We start from the raw sequence: 15,524 nt of genomic DNA on the forward strand, positions 1-15,524 counted from the left end.
CTACCCTGGCGCCCCCTGGCGCCCCCTGACGCCCCCCTTGGGTTCGTACGGCCCCGTGGCCCGCGTCCCCTCGGTGGGTGCGCACGGGGGCGCGTCCAGGCGCCGCGAAGGGAGGCGGACGAGCCGGGGAGCCAGAGGGACCCTGTCGGGGGACGCTCGGCCCAGCCTGGGACCGGCAGCGTGGCCAGGAGCTGGCGCCCGGTCCTGGCAGCCCCGAGAGCCCAGGTGGCGGGGGAGACAATGGTGCCCATTCACAGGGCTCCGGAGCCTCCGCCCCGCCTCCTCCCCGGGGGCCCCGGCTCCAGCCAGACGCCGCTCGGGCCGGCCGCTGCCCCTCGGCCCGGCTCCCACTCCCGCGCCCCCGTCGCGCTGCGGAGGGCCGCCGGGGGTGGGGGTGCTGGGGGCCTAACGGGACAGGGGCTCGATGGGGCCGGGCCCGGGCACCAGCCTGGCACTTCTCGGCCAGGGGAGGGCGCGGGCACCAGGCAGGCGCGCGACCCCTGCCTGGGTCGGGGCTGGCCCCCAAACGAGGGCAACCCGAGGGAGGAACGGCTCTGGGAGAGGGTTGCTCTGAGAGGAAGGGAGAACGGGCCTCCCTTCCCTACGCCCCCTCTCCTTGCGCCTCCCCCACTTTCCTTTCGAGCGAGAGGGAGGGGTACCTACTCACCATGTATACCTGTTGTTCATCTAAAAAGAATAATACGAGCAACCGTTCACTGGAGCCAGCAGTCTGCTGGGCACCGCCTCGCCTACCATCTGTGATTCACTTGCGCCGTCGGCATCTCCATCTCTTCCCCACCGCGACAGCCCAAGGGCAGCGCGGTCCGGTGGAAGGAGACCGGCGGCCCCAGCTCCACCGCTTACTCTCTGTGATCATTCATAATCCTTCTGAGCCTGCTTCCTCAACTGCAAACTGGGGCTCGTAATAGTATCCGCCTGACAGTTCTAAGCGTTCCAAAAGACGGTACATGTGGTGGTACACAGTGCGGTGCACACTAGGTTCTCAATAAACGCAAGGGCGCTTGCGTTTCCCGGGGAGGCTCGCCGCTGGGACGCCCGGCTCCCTGCACAATCTGAGGGCTGCACGCCTCTGTGTGTTTTCAGAGAGGTCCGCCCGGAGAACCTGGGCCCCCGGGCCCCCCAGGGCCGCCGGGAGTGCCTGGATCTGACGGCATCGACGTAAGTCTCCAACCTGGGCGGCGGGTTGGGGGGGGGGGCGGAGTGGGGGGGAGGCCGCGGACAAAGGCGAACTTTGTGAGCGGCGGCGGCGGTGGGGTGGGTGCCTGGAGATGCAGCGCCCCCTGTTGTCAGTAAGCGGCGCCGGCCTGCGCCACAAGGAGCTCGTTTGTTCTGGGAAACCTCAAAACTAGCGCTGAGATGCAAAGCCCGTTATAGCCGCCGGCGGACAAGGAGCTGCTGTTCCGTCTGCCGGCCGCAGCTCAAAGCGATTCCTTATCCCCCACCCCTACTCTCCCTTTTTTTGGGGGGGTGGGTGGGGGTGGGAGACGCCTTGCCCTGCCCCCTGGCACGTCTGCATTCTTCTTCAGGGTGGCTTGGGAGCCTTGGTCAGACCGCTGACCAGCTGAACCAGACTCCTGTCTCTTCCTTTGCATTTTCCTCCCGATTTAGAATCAGCAGGGTTTGTTTCCTGCTCTCCCTAGCATGGTGAGGGTTAAATGCCTCATTCAGGAGGCTCCCCCAGGAGGTCAGCTCCATGTTTACCCATCTGGACAGACTTCTATTCAACCTGGCGCCCCCACCCTCCAAACACTGGGCGCTGGGTCCCTGCCAGACTCTCTGGCGGCTGCAGGCCCTGAACTGCCTGAAGTCCTCTCGGCCTGCATATAACTCCACAGGCCCTGGCTGTCCTCCACCATGGGTCCTTTGTCACCGGGGAAGGAGATCCTTTCTGCCTTAGGAACAGATTGAATCGACCCTCTTCATAGGCCGTCTTGGTCCTTGCTCTTGCCCCAGTCTCTTCTTTCCCTGACCCCAATCCAGAAAAGAGCTGCTCCCCACCCAGTTCACCTCCCTTTCATGTTTTTCTGAAAGTCCCAGTTTCTCCCACACTTGCCCAAATCCAAGAGACACCCACTCTCTGAGGTAACTTGGAGCCCACAACCTTATCTGCGGGTCTTCTAACTGGCACCTTACCAACCTCTGTGTGTCTATAACCCGCTTGCACGTTAACAGCACCTCTCCAACCTGGCTGGGGTTGGTCTCAATCCATCTATGATTTTTTTTTTGAGGGAAAGGGAGCTATTTTCAAAAAAAAAAAAAAAAAAAAAGCAAGGCTGAGGGGATGCAGGACAGAAGAGAAGAAAGTGAGGAGAGGGGATGTGGGGCCAGCCAGCCAGGGCTGCCCATTTGGGGTAGCATGAGCCACAGGGTGCTGTCTAACCATCTCCTATCTTACAGGGTGACAAGGGGCCCCCTGGGAAAGCTGGGCCTCCGGTGAGTGCTTTTTTTCCTCTTTGACCTTTGACCTTTCTAGTTCTTGCCCTCCTCTGGCTAATATTTGCCCCACCTCTGTTGTTAAGGGACCTAAGGGAGAACCTGGCAAAGCGGGGCCAGATGGGCCAGACGGGAAACCTGGGATTGATGTGAGTACCTGAGTGTCTGGTAAAGCCAGTTAGGGCTCCACTCACTGACTTCCAGAGTCCAATTCTGGCATCTTCTCTCTCTTCTGTTCAGAGCAGGGCAGCAAGGTGGAGACTATAGCTGAGTTCCCTTCACTTCCATATGACTCGTCACCTCACAGCCACCCCAGGAGCATGAATCACAGGCACATGGGGGTCCAAACAGGGGTTCTGTTCATCTGTAGCAGCCAGGATTTAGTCTCACATTTCCAGCCTCCAAGTAGCAGATTGAACACCGTGCATGGAGCTGTCCTTTCCTTCCCTATTCCCTTCCCTACTACCCCTCGCGGCCCCAGGAGCAATGCAGGAGAGGAATATTATTCGTTGATACCACAGAATTCCCAGGAGCCCCAAGGTCACAGGCTCCTGGACACAGCCAGAACCACTGAGACAGTCATCTGATTAAGGAATACACCTGGGTCAGTCACTAAAAGATGGGAGGAGAAAGAGGTCCCATGAGTTGCCTTTGCCCTGTTGGCTCAAGAGGGTCATCATGGCTATGAACAGCCACCAGGACCCCTCCAAATTTTCCACAACCTGCAAAGATTAAGAAGCACACTGCCTTCCACTGGCATATTGGTTCTCACATCCATCCAGAGAGGTAAACATGATTAACCCATTTTGGAGATGTGAACACTAAGGCTTGGAAAAAGTTGCCAAGGGCAGACAGCCGTCAAGAAAATGGCCAATCCAGACCTACATGTAGGTCTTCTAGGCTCCTCAGCTGGGAGGTGTGAGGCCTGTGCAGACAAATCTTGGGGCCTTGGTTTCTCATCTTTCATAAAAGAGTAATCCTTCTGCCTTCCTGTCTCCCAGGGTTGCTGTGAGCACTGGGGGAGGGGAAAGCAGTGTTGCAGTCACTTGACCTTCATGGAGTGGGGTGGGAAGCAGCTGGGGCCTGCCCAGGAAAGACTTCAGGCCCTGCCCTCTCCTGTGGTTCAGGGAACAAGTTTGCCCTTCACTGATCGACCTTCTGTTTCTTCCCCAGGGTCTAACTGGAGCCAAGGGGGAGCCTGGCCCCATGGGGATCCCTGGAGTCAAGGTAAGTGGCCTTCTGGGGACTCAGCTTGGGCCATTCAAGGACGGGGCTGTGGTAGAGAGGAGCAGAGACCTAGGAGACCCCAGCCTCTGAACCTCTCCCCTTGCTCTTGCAGGGCCAGCCCGGCCTCCCAGGTCCCCCTGGCCTGCCAGTGAGTATAATAACCTGCAAGGGCTTCAAGGGACCCTTTGTGGGTAGAGGGGGGGGACTTGCAGAAGGAGCCATGAACCCAATTTCCTTTCCTTCTGTTCCAGGGCCCTGGCTTTGCTGGACCTCCTGTAAGTCCTTCTGGATGGGATAGGGTCCCTGGGACTCTTGGGGAAGGAGGATACAGAAAGACAGGCCATCAAGGGGAGGGGCCAGCATCCTGTGATGGTGTCCAGAACAGGCAGACTTCCCAGAGAACTCTGGGCCAGCTCACTCTGGGCCTACCTGCTGCCTCTGGGATTCTATGGCCCTTAAAGCCCTAAGTTGTCAGTCTCTCTGGGCTTGGTTCCAAAGTAAAAGTGGAGAAGGGGCTTCTAGGTGCCTATCCCTACCTTGGTATCAGGGTGGGCTAAACCTCCAAGGCATCCTAGCCAGTGACAGCTTTCCTCCTAGGGACCACCTGGACCTGTTGGCCTCCCTGGTGAGATTGGAATCACAGGCCCCAAGGTGAGCCCCAGCCACCCCACTGCTCACTCTGCCTCCTGCCCTCTAACCTCCAAGCTGGCAAGCTGGAGTCTCTCCAGCAGCTCCTGGGCCTGCTTCTGGCCAACAGGAACTCCTTCAGGTCTGGGGCAGAAGCCTCTCCCGCTGAGCCCACCTTGCTGTAGGTGGTTCAGGAAAGCCAAGGGCTGGGGCCACTCCCTGCAATTAGGCCTCTTATCTCCCCAAGATCTCAGATCTCAGAAGGTGACCTGGAGGACAGGGTGGACAGGACAGTATCGGGGACTGGAGGAGGGGGCAGAGTGACCCTGGAAGAGCCGGACAGGAGTATGATCTTGGCCCATCTTGTTTCCAGGGGGATCCTGGACCAGAGGGGCCACCAGGGCCCCCGGGGCCACCTGGCAAACCGGTAAGTGTCCCCAGACTTCCCACATGGGGAAGGATGAGGGTCTTTGGCACAAGCCTGAGGTGGGAAAGGCTCAGGTCAGGCTTCATCTCCATATATCTGCTCTCAGGGCCGCCCAGGAACCATCCAGGGTCTGGAAGGCAGTGCGGATTTCTTGGTGAGAGGAGGCCCTGGGGCAGGTCTAATGTGGGGAAGGGGTGGGTCGGCTTTGGAGGTAGAGTCAGTGGGATGGCGAGGGGCTGCCCCACGGAGGTTCATCCAAGTGGGGTGAGAGGAGGGTCTGGGAGTTGGCAAGACAGGGCAGGCCGGTGACCACAGAACCTGGCGGGATTTTCTTTCCAGTGTCCAACCAACTGTCCGGCGGGTGTGAAAGGCCCCCCAGGGCTGCAGGGAGTGAAGGTGAGCTACTGGCCCAAGTCCTTGGAGGGCAGAGCAGGTGGTTGGGAGGCGACCTCACACTGAGTTCCCTCCTTCCCTTCAGGGGCATCCTGGCAAACGCGGGGTTCTGGGAGATTCTGGCCGCCAGGGGAGGCCCGTGAGTATGAGGAACAGAGGGCTACAGAGGTGTGTGTGAAGAGGGTCTTACAGGGACCGCCCCTTCTTCATCCCTTCTCCTTCCCCTGTGGGTCTCTGGGCACTGAGCTGAGAAGCAAGAGGCCTATATTCCAGGTCAGCGTGTCTCTGGACAAGTACCTTCTCTTTGCTGGGTCTCCCTTTTCCCACGGGTTCTAGGGTCCTTCCTGTCTGCTTTTTCTGGGAAAGGGACGGTATCTTTGGATGTCTGTATGTTTTTCTCTCGATCTGCCTGCCTGTCTGATCACTCATTCCTGCCCCACAGGGTCCCAAGGGAGACGTGGGTGCCTCTGGAGAGCAAGGCATCCCTGGACCACCGGTAAGAAATGCTCCTCCTGGGACCCCCCTCTCATCCTAAGGGATCTTAGTGGCGCCATTCCCTTGCTCTGGCCTTTAACCTGTAAAAGAAACACCTGTGTCCAGTTGGCACATCTCTGGGTGGAGAGAGGGAGGCTGACTGTCAGAAATTGGGGGACAGGCACCAATGCTGTCAGCCAGAAGACTCAGCTGAGGCCCAGGTTTTGCCTCTGTCCCCTTGAGTGACCCTGGTGAGTCCCTCCCCATCTCTGAGCTTCAGTGTCCCCTCTCTGAGAAAGGGACTATGCTGCCCGCCTCAGAGGAGCCATTGCTGTCATTCTTGTGTCTTGACAGGGTCCCCAGGGCATCAGGGGCTACCCAGGCATGGAGGGACCCAAAGGAGAGACGGTAAGTAAGTCGGGGGTGTCCTGCAAGAGCTGTCATGAACAGCCCCCTGGCCTCTGGGGTCCAGCCAGAACTGACTGTAACTCTTTTCTCTCCCCAGGGTCCTCGTGGGTACAAAGGCATGGTGGGCTCCATTGGTGCTGCTGGGTCACCAGTAAGTGTCCTCTTGCTCCTGCACACATACCTCCTCCAGGCTGGAGCTCCTGGGGCTGCAAAGGGAGTGGGGCCCCCGCTGAGCCCATGTGATCTGGATGCCTGTTTGTCCTTCTTGCCAGGGTGAGGAAGGTCCACGGGGGCCGCCAGGCCGAGCCGGGGAGAAGGGCGATGTGGTGAGTCCTCAGCCACCCTTTGTCCAGCCAGGGTCCCTGGAGAGTACTGGGGGGGCCACCCACGGCTCGTGTGCAACTGTGTGTGTGTGTGTGTGTGTGTGTGTGTGTGTGCATTACTCTGTGCGTCTATACGAGTGTGTGTGTGTGTGTTACTCTTTCCATGCGGATGCATGGTTGTGTGTGCGTGCATCACTCTGTGTTTGTATGGGTGTGCACGAATGTGTTGCTTTGTGTGTGTCTTTGCAGGTGCGCGTGTGTGTGTTACTCTGAGTGTCTGTGCAAATGCATGGGGGTGTGTGCGTGAGTTACTCTGCTTCTGTACTTTGTGTGTCTGCAAGTGTGTGCATGTGTGTGTGCATTACCCTGTGTGTCTGTGCAGGTGAGTGATCCGTGCGGGGCGGGAGCCTCTGTGCTGGGAGCCCAGGCACCCCACCAGCCCCCACTCCTGCAAGCCCAGCCTGTGCTGATCACATTCAATTTGGGAGAAGGCATAGGATCCAGTCCCACGCTCGCTGTGGCCAGACAATGAAATTCCAGCAAATCAGCCATGGGGCTAATGGGATTTGGTCTACATCCCAGTTCTCTTAACTTTTTAAAAAAATTAATAGACTATTGCTTTTGAGCAGTTCTGAGTTTATAGAAAAACTGAGCAGTAACTAAACTTTCTTAAAAGGTTTTTATGTTAAGTTTTTAAACACATATAAAAGTAGAGAGAATTATATGCTGAATTTCTATATACCTGTCTCCCCAAATTGACACTTTGCCCTATTCAATCCACCACTTTGTTGCTGATATTTTATATTCTTCCTTTTTTAAAAAAAAATATTATTTACTTTGAGAGAGAGAGAGAGGGAGAGAGAGATAGCTCTAGTGGGGGAGGGGCAGAGAGAGGCGGAGAGAGAGAGAATCCCAAGCAGGCTTCATGCTCAGAGCAGAGCCTGACATGGGGCTCGATCCCACGAACTGTGAGATCATGACCTGAGCCAAAACCAAGAACCGGGCACCCAACTGACTGAGCCACCCAGGTGCCCCTGTTGTTGATATTTTCAAGCAAATCTTTGCCTCAACATCATGTCATTTCACTCCTAAATACTTCTGTCTGTATATCTTGAAAATAAGGGCTTTTTCTCACATATCATTCACTTTCATACCAACAAGATTATCAATTATTCCTTAATATCAGCAAATATCAGTTATTCCTTAATATCAGTCTATGTTCAGTGTTTCCCAATTGTCTCAAAAATGTCTCTTCAGGGTTCTTGTTCAAATCAAGACCCAAAGTCCACACATTGTATTTGGTTGTGTTCCTTCATATAAGTGGAGCTCAGAGCCCAGGTGAGGTCTCAGTGAGTGCTGGTTCCTATCCCTGCACTTGCCCAACCCAGCCCAGCCCAGTCCCATCAGCTTGGCGCTGACCTCTACTCCCTCCCCTCTGGGCCTCAGGCCCCTCTTCTCCAGCCCCTGCACAATGTGGCCTGTGCCAAGAGGGACCCTGAGAGCTGGAGGTCCCTGTTCTCAGTGCTCCCCTCTCTGATCAGCCCGACAGGGGTTCAGCATCTCGAAGGTGACCTCATTTCTATCTACTTTGCAGGGCAGCCAAGGTGTTCGAGGACCCCAGGGAATAACAGGCCCGAAGGGAGCAACCGTAAGTGGCCCAGGCTTACCCAGACAGAGAGCGGGGTCAACTCTGTCCAAGCTTCAGAGGACGAGGAGCCTGAGATTCTGTATTGAGCTCTGTTGCTGGCGGGTTGGCTCTGTGACCTTGGGAGAGGCCCTCTTTCTGTGCCTTAGTTCTTTCACCTGTAAATGGGGTGGTGATGTAGCAGAGGTTTGGGGAAGCTTGCAGCAATCTGGGACACTTGTCATCCACTGAGGAAGGACGGTGGCCCATCCCCCCAAATCCTCTTCCCATTTCTGCCCCCCCCAACTCAGTTGACTGGTGGGGGTTCCTGAGATAACCAGACCCATTTCCTACCTACACACTGACTGCAGCTGTCACAGAGGGACATGGGTGGGTGGCCTGACCCCAGGCATCTCCCCACTTTCCTTCTGAGCAGGGCCCCCCAGGCATCGACGGCAAGGATGGGACCCCAGGCACACCTGGCATGAAGGTATGAGTGGGGATTGCCGGTAGAGATGGGGAGTGGTCAGGGTTCCTCCCAGCTCAGGCCCTGAGTCTCATCACACTGATCCTGGAGGCGTAGGAGCCTGGGATCCTCAAGTGTGCGACTGATGCATCCCTGCTTGCCTCTGGGCCTCAGTTTCCTTACTTGCACGGGGGCAGAAGCCATGGACCCTCTAGCTGGAGCTTTCACTTGTGCCTCTGGTTCTCTGTCTCTCCCAGGGCAGTGCAGGACAGGCAGGGCGGCCAGGAAACCAAGGCCACCAGGGCCTAGCGGTGAGTACGGGGTGGAGTCCCAGGGGCGGCCCCAGGGGCAAATTGCTTCTCCTGCTCAGTGTTGCCCACTTCCCCATGGTGGCATGAGTGGTTGATGATGTGGAAATCCACACACCCAGTCCTTGTTCCCACCCAGCCCAGACCTCATCACCACCTCTGTGGCCCCTGGCCTGGCTTAGGCCTCATCATTTGGACAGTTGCTCTAGCCTTCTCTTTGATCATTCCAATTCTCCATGTTGGTTATTTCCCACTAAGGCACTTTTCATGGCCCTCACTGCCTCCAGGAAAGTCATTCCATCCAGTCATTCACGACATGGTTACTGAGTCCCCAGGGTGCACTGAGAGGCAGAGAAAATTGTGAACAGGACAGCTGCAAGGCTTGTCCTCACAGCTCACTTTAGCATTCAAGGCCACCATAATCTGACCCCACCATACCCTTCCATCCTCACCAGCCACGGCCCCTCCGTGTCCTCTCCTTTCTCAGGGAACCCTGCCTTGCCTCTTCTACCCCTACACCTTCAGGCCTTTGCAGGTGCTTCTGCTTGGAATGCCCTTCCCTACCTCTCTGTGCCTTCTCACCATTCAGGGCCACCTCCATCGCACACCTTCTGGAAGCCCAGTCCATGGGACGCCCCCTGCCTCCCTGCTGGAGGTGCTGAGGCCAAAGCCTGATAACATGCCTGTGTGCCGATTGTGTTCCTGTAGGCATTTACATGTGCCTGAGAACACAGGGTGCTTCTCTTCTCCCCATAGACTATAGGCCCCTCTGTACCCCCATCCTCTCCCACCAGGGCTCAGGGTACAGTCAACTTTGTGATGCCATGGCTGGGCCTTCTGTTGTTCAGCTCCCACAAGCCAGGGCTGAGGAAGGGAGGGGATCTGGAATGGGGATGGGAGGTGCCTGGGGCTCCCCAGTGCCAGGATAGAAACTGATGTCATCTTTCTCCAGGGTGTGCCGGGCCAGCCTGGGACAAAAGGAGGCCCTGGAGACAAGGTAAGGTGACCTCAAGCTGGGGACAGGATTGGCTTCATCTGAGCAAGGGAGCCTGGGGGGCAGGGTCCAGGGGCATGGCTAAAAGACCCTAAGGCCCAGGCCTCACCCCAGGCTCAACAACAGTGCCCAAGCACCTCCTTCCTGCCGCTCCCCCCTAGCCCTCTGTGGAAACAGGATGGCATGGCTCCCAACCAGAGGAGAAACAAACAGGAAAATAAATGGACTCCAAAAGACCTGACCAAGAACACCTTTTTCCCAACTCATTTGGTTCTAGATTCTGTTTAGGGTTCATCAGGCTTCTGCAAGATCAAGAGCTTGACTAGACCCCCCAGACTGACCTGAAAACTGTTTTCCTGCAGGGGGAGCCAGGCCAGCAGGGCCTCCCTGGATTCTCTGGTCCTCCTGGGAAGGAGGTAAGAGTCCCTTCCCTGACACAGGGCTCTTGCATTAGTCCCCCTCCCAGGCCTGAAGACCCTGCACTCAGCATATGCAGCCTGGGTGAGAGTGTGGGGTGAAGCCCTAGTTTAGGGGAGCCTGAATGCCAGTCTGGGCTATACCACTGACCCACTGACCCAGGGAGACACCCCTTTTCCACTCTGGGTCCTTGTTCCTCTATGTACAGTGTGGTGATGGCGGGATTGGTTCTGTTCTATATGGGTATGACATCCTCAGATGGCCAAGTTGACTGGGGCTAAGAATCCAGCAGAGTCATTCATTCATTCATTCCATAAACATTCACCAAATACCTGCAACTGTGTTAGATGCTGAGATAGTCTCATACTCGGAGTTTACAGTTTAGTGGAAAAGGCAGATATTAAATAAATGATCACATGATGACTGACTACAACTATGTGGGGTCCTATTGAAGGAAAAGGACAGGGACCCAAAGAACAGGGGATAAATGATGAAGTGAATTAGCTGAGACCCAGGGAGGGTAGGGGTTAGCCAGCCGTGGAAGGGAGGGATGCACCAGGCCCATTGCCTCACTCCCAGTTTCTGTCCCCCAGGGAGAGCCAGGACCTCAAGGAGAAATCGGACCCCGAGGCATCATGGGGCAGAAGGTAAGTGCCTGGCACAGTGGTCCCTCCCTGGGGGCCTTTGCAGCAGCTGGCACCACTGGACCCAGGATCTGGGTCCTATCCACGGCTCCAGCACCTGCCTAGTCCTGCCCAGCCTTGTGAGGCCTTCCCGGCAAGGGCCCCAGTTTGCTGGTCTGTAAAGTGGAGCAAAGGACCTCAGTGCTGGTGTGGAGGAATGGAGGGCATCCTGACCAGCAGGGTCTGGGGTCTGGAGGGGGCGCCCGAGGAGGGGGTGTGTGTCATCCTCTGGCCCGTGTGTCATTGGCCTGTGTGTCATCCTCTCTTTCCATTTCAGGGTGACCAGGGTGAGAGGGGGCCGGTGGGGCAGCCAGGCCCTCAAGGACGGCAGGTTAGTGGAGGCGGCCAGCTGTGATGGGCAGTGGGGAGCATGTCTGGACACCTCATTTGATACACTACTCTGGGTTCTTTTCTCCTCAGGGACCCAAGGGGGAGCAGGGGCCTCCCGGAATTCCAGGGCCCCAAGGCTTGCCAGGCATCAAGGGAGACAAGGTACCAAATGGGGCTGGAAAATACCTGGGCAAGAGGCTTCAGGACCTGGGGGGGCTGGAGCTCAGTTAGGTCCTTCCTCAGCCCTCCAGATCTTCGCGGAAAAATATGTCCGGCGGGTCCCAGGCGGCCCTGGGGGACAGGGAGGAGCCGCAGAGGGGTGTGGCCAGGACCGGGGGTTGCGGGGGGCGGGGATGGGGGGGGACCCAGACGTCCCGGGAGAGGGGAACTCACCAAGTCCTGACTGCCCGCTTGCTGCAGGGCTCCCCAGGGAAGACCGGACCCCGCGGCGGCGTGGTGAGTACCAGCGTCTCCCCTCCCCCCGCGTTCCGGGCGGCGGCGGCGGCGGCGGGTGGGGGTCCGTCGCCGCTCTGACTCGCTGTGCTCAATTTGCAGGGCGACCGGGGGGTGGCCGGTCTCCCGGGAGAGAAAGGCGAGAAGGTGAGCTGGCCGCGCGGGGGCGGCCGGGGCGGGGGGGGGGGGGGGGGGGGGAGGGGGACGGGCTCTGGGGCTTCAGCGCCCGTGACCCGGCTTCCCTGTGCCTGCAGGGCGAGTCTGGCGAGCCGGGGCCCAAGGGACAGGTGAGTCCAGCCCCCGCGATGCCGCGCCCCGCTGCCCGGCGACGGCTGCTGTCCCGGCCTCCTCCCTCTCCTCCCGCACCTTCCCCTCCCCTTCTCCTCCCTGTCCACCCTCTCCTCCTCCCACCCCCACTCTCCCCTCCCCTCCCCCTCTCCCTCCCCGGCGCGTGCGAACTCTCACCTCCGCTCCGCACCACCCCCACCCCCGCCCCGGCAGCAAGGAGTCCGCGGAGAACCCGGCTACCCGGGCCCCAGCGGGGATGCGGGCGCCCCGGGGGTGCAGGGCTACCCCGGGCCCCCCGGCCCTCGAGGACTAGCTGGAGACCGAGGCGTGCCGGGACTGCCGGGGAGACAGGGCGTGGCGGTGAGTCCCCCAGGAGCCGGGAGTCTCCCGGTAGGAAATCCCTTTGCGGGCGCGGCTGACCCCTCAAAGGCTGGGAGTCCCCGGAGCCAGCTGGCTTCCCTGAGGCCCCACCTCGGACGGCTTGGGGGTGGGTGCGGCGGGGGGGATTTCTGTCCGATGCCGCACGGACTTCTGTGGGAGAATGGGAGCCGGCCAGGGGCTTCTTCCTGGAAGGCCTTCTCTGCTCGCAGGGCCGAGATGCCAGTGACCAGCACATCGTGGCGGTGATGATGAAGATGATGCAAGGTGAGGGCGGGGGCGGCACCCCCTCCTCCTCCCAGTCCAAGCCGGCGCGGCGCCACCCCTCAGGAGCTGCTCCACTTGGCCCTGCCCGAGGGCCTGCAGGCCTGGGTGCTCATTCCAGCTCTGCTTCCAAGAGGCCGGGGACCTATGTACATCTGTCCACGCTGGATCTCTGACTTCCGCAAACCGGGGGGAATGGGACATTAAACACCAGGCTTTCTCCTCTGCACACCTAGGGGCCCGGCTCGTGGGGGACGCTCTGCCTTCCCATTTCACCGAGCCCACCCCCATCTCACAGACCTCTCCTCTCCCTCCCTCCCTTCCAGAGCAACTGGCAGAGGTCGCTGTGAGTGCCAAGAGGGAGGCCCTGGGTGCGGTCGGGATGATGGGTCCCCCAGGACCCCCTGGGCCTCCCGGGTACCCAGGCAAGCAGGGACCCCACGGGCACCCTGGCCCTCGGGGTGTTCCTGGCATCGTGGGAGCCGTGGGTCAGATTGGCAATACAGGGCCCAAGGGTGAGTGCTGTTCTATGGTGGGGGTGGGGACTGGGCAGGTATGGACTTGGCCAAGGCCAGACCCCATTTGGGTTATGGGTTGTGTGGTCTGATGGCTCAGCCTCCTGTTTTCTCTTTCATCATTCCCCCTCTCCGGATGAGGCACACTTTCCCCCACTCCCTCAGCAAAGTTTTCCAGAAGTCATATGTGACTCCTGGGCTTGCTTTCTCAGTAGAAAATTGATGGAGATGAATGTACTATTTTATAACTTGGGTATTTGGGGGGAGGCGGTGTTGTTATAAATTTGCTTAGTGGTACTCCATAGACATCCTTCCATGTCTCTAGAAGCGGGGAGGTAAGTTAGCAAAGTAGTAAAGCATGCAAAGTTGAGAGTCACAAGACAGGTGTCTGTCCAGACTCTGCCACTTTCTCCTTATAGACCTTGGACAAGTTACCTGATAATCTCCCTGGGCCTTAGATTTATCATCTGTAAAATGGGGGATGTTAATAACAACCACCTCATAGCATTGTCCTGAGGATTACATGTGGAGGTAATTTACGTAGAGTTGGCACATAGTAAATATTAGCTATTATTATTATTATTAGATGCTTTCCTGTAATGAACTTGATTGGCTGTAGCCTTCCATCCTGTCTGGACCTTCCCTTACTTAACCAGTTCTGCAGACATTTCCAACTTTCCCCTATTATAAACTAGCATAAAACAGGAATAATTGCTGTGTGTGAAATAGAAATGAAATAGCAACCAAAGTAGAAAAAACATCCTCCAATTGTGAAAAGTGAAGGCTTCTTTCTTTCTCCGCAGGAAAACGCGGCGAGAAGGGTGACCGGGGAGAGATGGGACGTGGGCATCCCGGGATGCCTGGGCCCCCGGGGATCCCAGGTAAGACCTTGGCCCTGCCGAGCGGCAGTTCTGTCCCTCAGCTCTGGGATTCAGGACCTGCAGACACTTGGGTGTCTGCCCTGGCGGCCTCTTGCTCAGCCAGCTCATTCTCGTACATCCAGCTTTTGCATCCCTTTGGAGCACCCGGGAGCTGCTGGGTGGGGTCTGGCTGGGAACCAGACAGCTGAGATTCTGAGGACATCCTGGCTTGTACCAAAATCTGCTTCATGTAGGAAAATGAAAAGGCATTTGCTCCGAAGATTCACTAATTGGGAGGTGGGAGTAATGGATAATGCGACTCTCTCAGAACCCGTCTGGGGCAGTCCCTTTTTCCTGGCCTCATCCTTGACCTCATCCCACCTGCACCACTTCCCTGAAAAACGGGACTGAGAATCCTACAGCCAGCCGAGACAGGAGGCGGCCCTGATGTCCCGGTCTTCTCCCTTTCACAGGACTTCCTGGCCGGCCCGGCCAAGCAATCAACGGCAAAGATGGAGCTCGGGGATCCCCAGGGGCCCCGGGAGAAGCAGGCCGACCAGGCCTGCCAGGCCCCATGGGGCTGCCAGGCTTCTGTGAGCCTGCGGCCTGCCTTGGAGCCTCGGCCTATGCCTCTGCACGCCTCACAGAACCTGGATCCATCAAAGGGCCATGAGCATGAGGCTGGGACAGAGCCCGGTGGGCACCCTGGGGGGAAAGGACTGGGTTCCCTCTGGATGGACACATACCCCATCCCTCAGCCCAGGAAGCCAGTTTTCCCAGGATCTTCCATCTGGGACCCAGGAGTCCTGAGAAAAAGGAAATTCTAAAATATGGGGGAAGGAAAGGGAGGGCATTGGAATGAAAAGGTGAGACCAACAGGGCGAGTGTCACCCGAAAGTCCCAGCTCCAAAGCAGATGGGTGGCTTTCCTTCCTGGAGCATGACTCGGAAGTTACCAAAACAAATGTCTCCTTAATCTGTGCCATCTTCCAGGGGCCATCTTCTTTGGGGCAGGTGGACTGAGGTCTCTGCCCGTCCCTGATCCCATCTTCCTCCCCTAGACTTGCTGGGTGATGGCTGGTGGGTGACTCCCCAGAGGTGGCCATCCTTAAGCCAGCCCCACTATTTCCTCCCTGCCTCCCTCCCATCTGAGTATTTAAACACCCATCTCCCCTCTCTTCCTGGCATTATCCCCTCCCATCCTCACCCCTTCCCCAAGATCCATCCAGGCCTTTCTGTAAATAAAAGCCCCCGACTTGGATACAAACTAGGATGGGAGTTTCCCTGCTGCCACTGTCGGGGCAGGGTGGGCAGGGGCTCCTGAAGGGGAGGCACATTTGAGGAACATCTGTGGGAAGAACCGGATGGTGGCCTGCTGTGTAACTTTGGGCAGATCCCTTCAGCCATGTCCCAGCTGGGGACACCCAGCGTCTTGCCAAGGCCCAGAGCACAGAAGGTCCTCTGTGAGACCTGCTACCCACGGTGGGCTGGCCTGGGACAGGAACTGGTAATGAAAGATTGAAAGACTTGGTTCTTGCCTTCAGGGGTTCCCAGGTCTGTGGGACCTGGATCACTAGAGCAGAAGTGACATTCACTCATGCCACTTTCACTC

General features: G+C 57.8%; 1 protein-coding gene across 1 annotated transcript; it reads left to right on the forward strand.

Moving 5' to 3' along the window:
* Positions 1-240: 240 nt before the first annotated feature.
* COL9A2 (collagen type IX alpha 2 chain) lies at positions 241-15,147 on the forward strand. The gene is made up of 32 exons (XM_047868890.1): positions 241-532; positions 1,079-1,179; positions 2,419-2,454; positions 2,541-2,603; positions 3,628-3,681; positions 3,794-3,829; positions 3,933-3,956; positions 4,279-4,332; positions 4,682-4,735; positions 4,842-4,889; positions 5,075-5,131; positions 5,214-5,267; positions 5,571-5,624; positions 5,957-6,010; positions 6,108-6,161; positions 6,283-6,336; positions 7,928-7,981; positions 8,394-8,447; positions 8,681-8,734; positions 9,684-9,728; positions 10,088-10,141; positions 10,736-10,789; positions 11,103-11,156; positions 11,246-11,317; positions 11,576-11,611; positions 11,711-11,755; positions 11,863-11,895; positions 12,110-12,256; positions 12,487-12,541; positions 12,865-13,053; positions 13,857-13,934; positions 14,387-15,147. The coding sequence occupies exons 1-32, from the start codon at positions 241-243 to the stop codon at positions 14,584-14,586; spliced, it is 2,313 nt and encodes a 770-aa protein (XP_047724846.1). The 3' UTR covers positions 14,587-15,147.
* The last annotated feature ends 377 nt before the right edge of the window (positions 15,148-15,524 follow it).

The sequence above is a fragment of the Prionailurus viverrinus genome, chromosome C1 (genome assembly GCF_022837055.1).
Source record: "Prionailurus viverrinus isolate Anna chromosome C1, UM_Priviv_1.0, whole genome shotgun sequence".
In the NCBI taxonomy this organism is placed as follows: Eukaryota; Metazoa; Chordata; class Mammalia; order Carnivora; family Felidae; genus Prionailurus; species Prionailurus viverrinus.

Excerpts from the sequence above, each read along its gene's own strand:
- COL9A2 (XM_047868890.1), top strand. The coding sequence starts at position 241 with ATGGTGCCCATTCACAGGGCTCCGGAGCCTCCGCCCCGCCTCCTCCCC. Across the intron at positions 11,318-11,575 it reads CAGGCATCAAGGGAGACAAG|GGCTCCCCAGGGAAGACCGG; the intron begins GTACCAAATGGG and ends CGCTTGCTGCAG. Across the intron at positions 12,257-12,486 it reads CGGGGAGACAGGGCGTGGCG|GGCCGAGATGCCAGTGACCA; the intron begins GTGAGTCCCCCA and ends CTCTGCTCGCAG.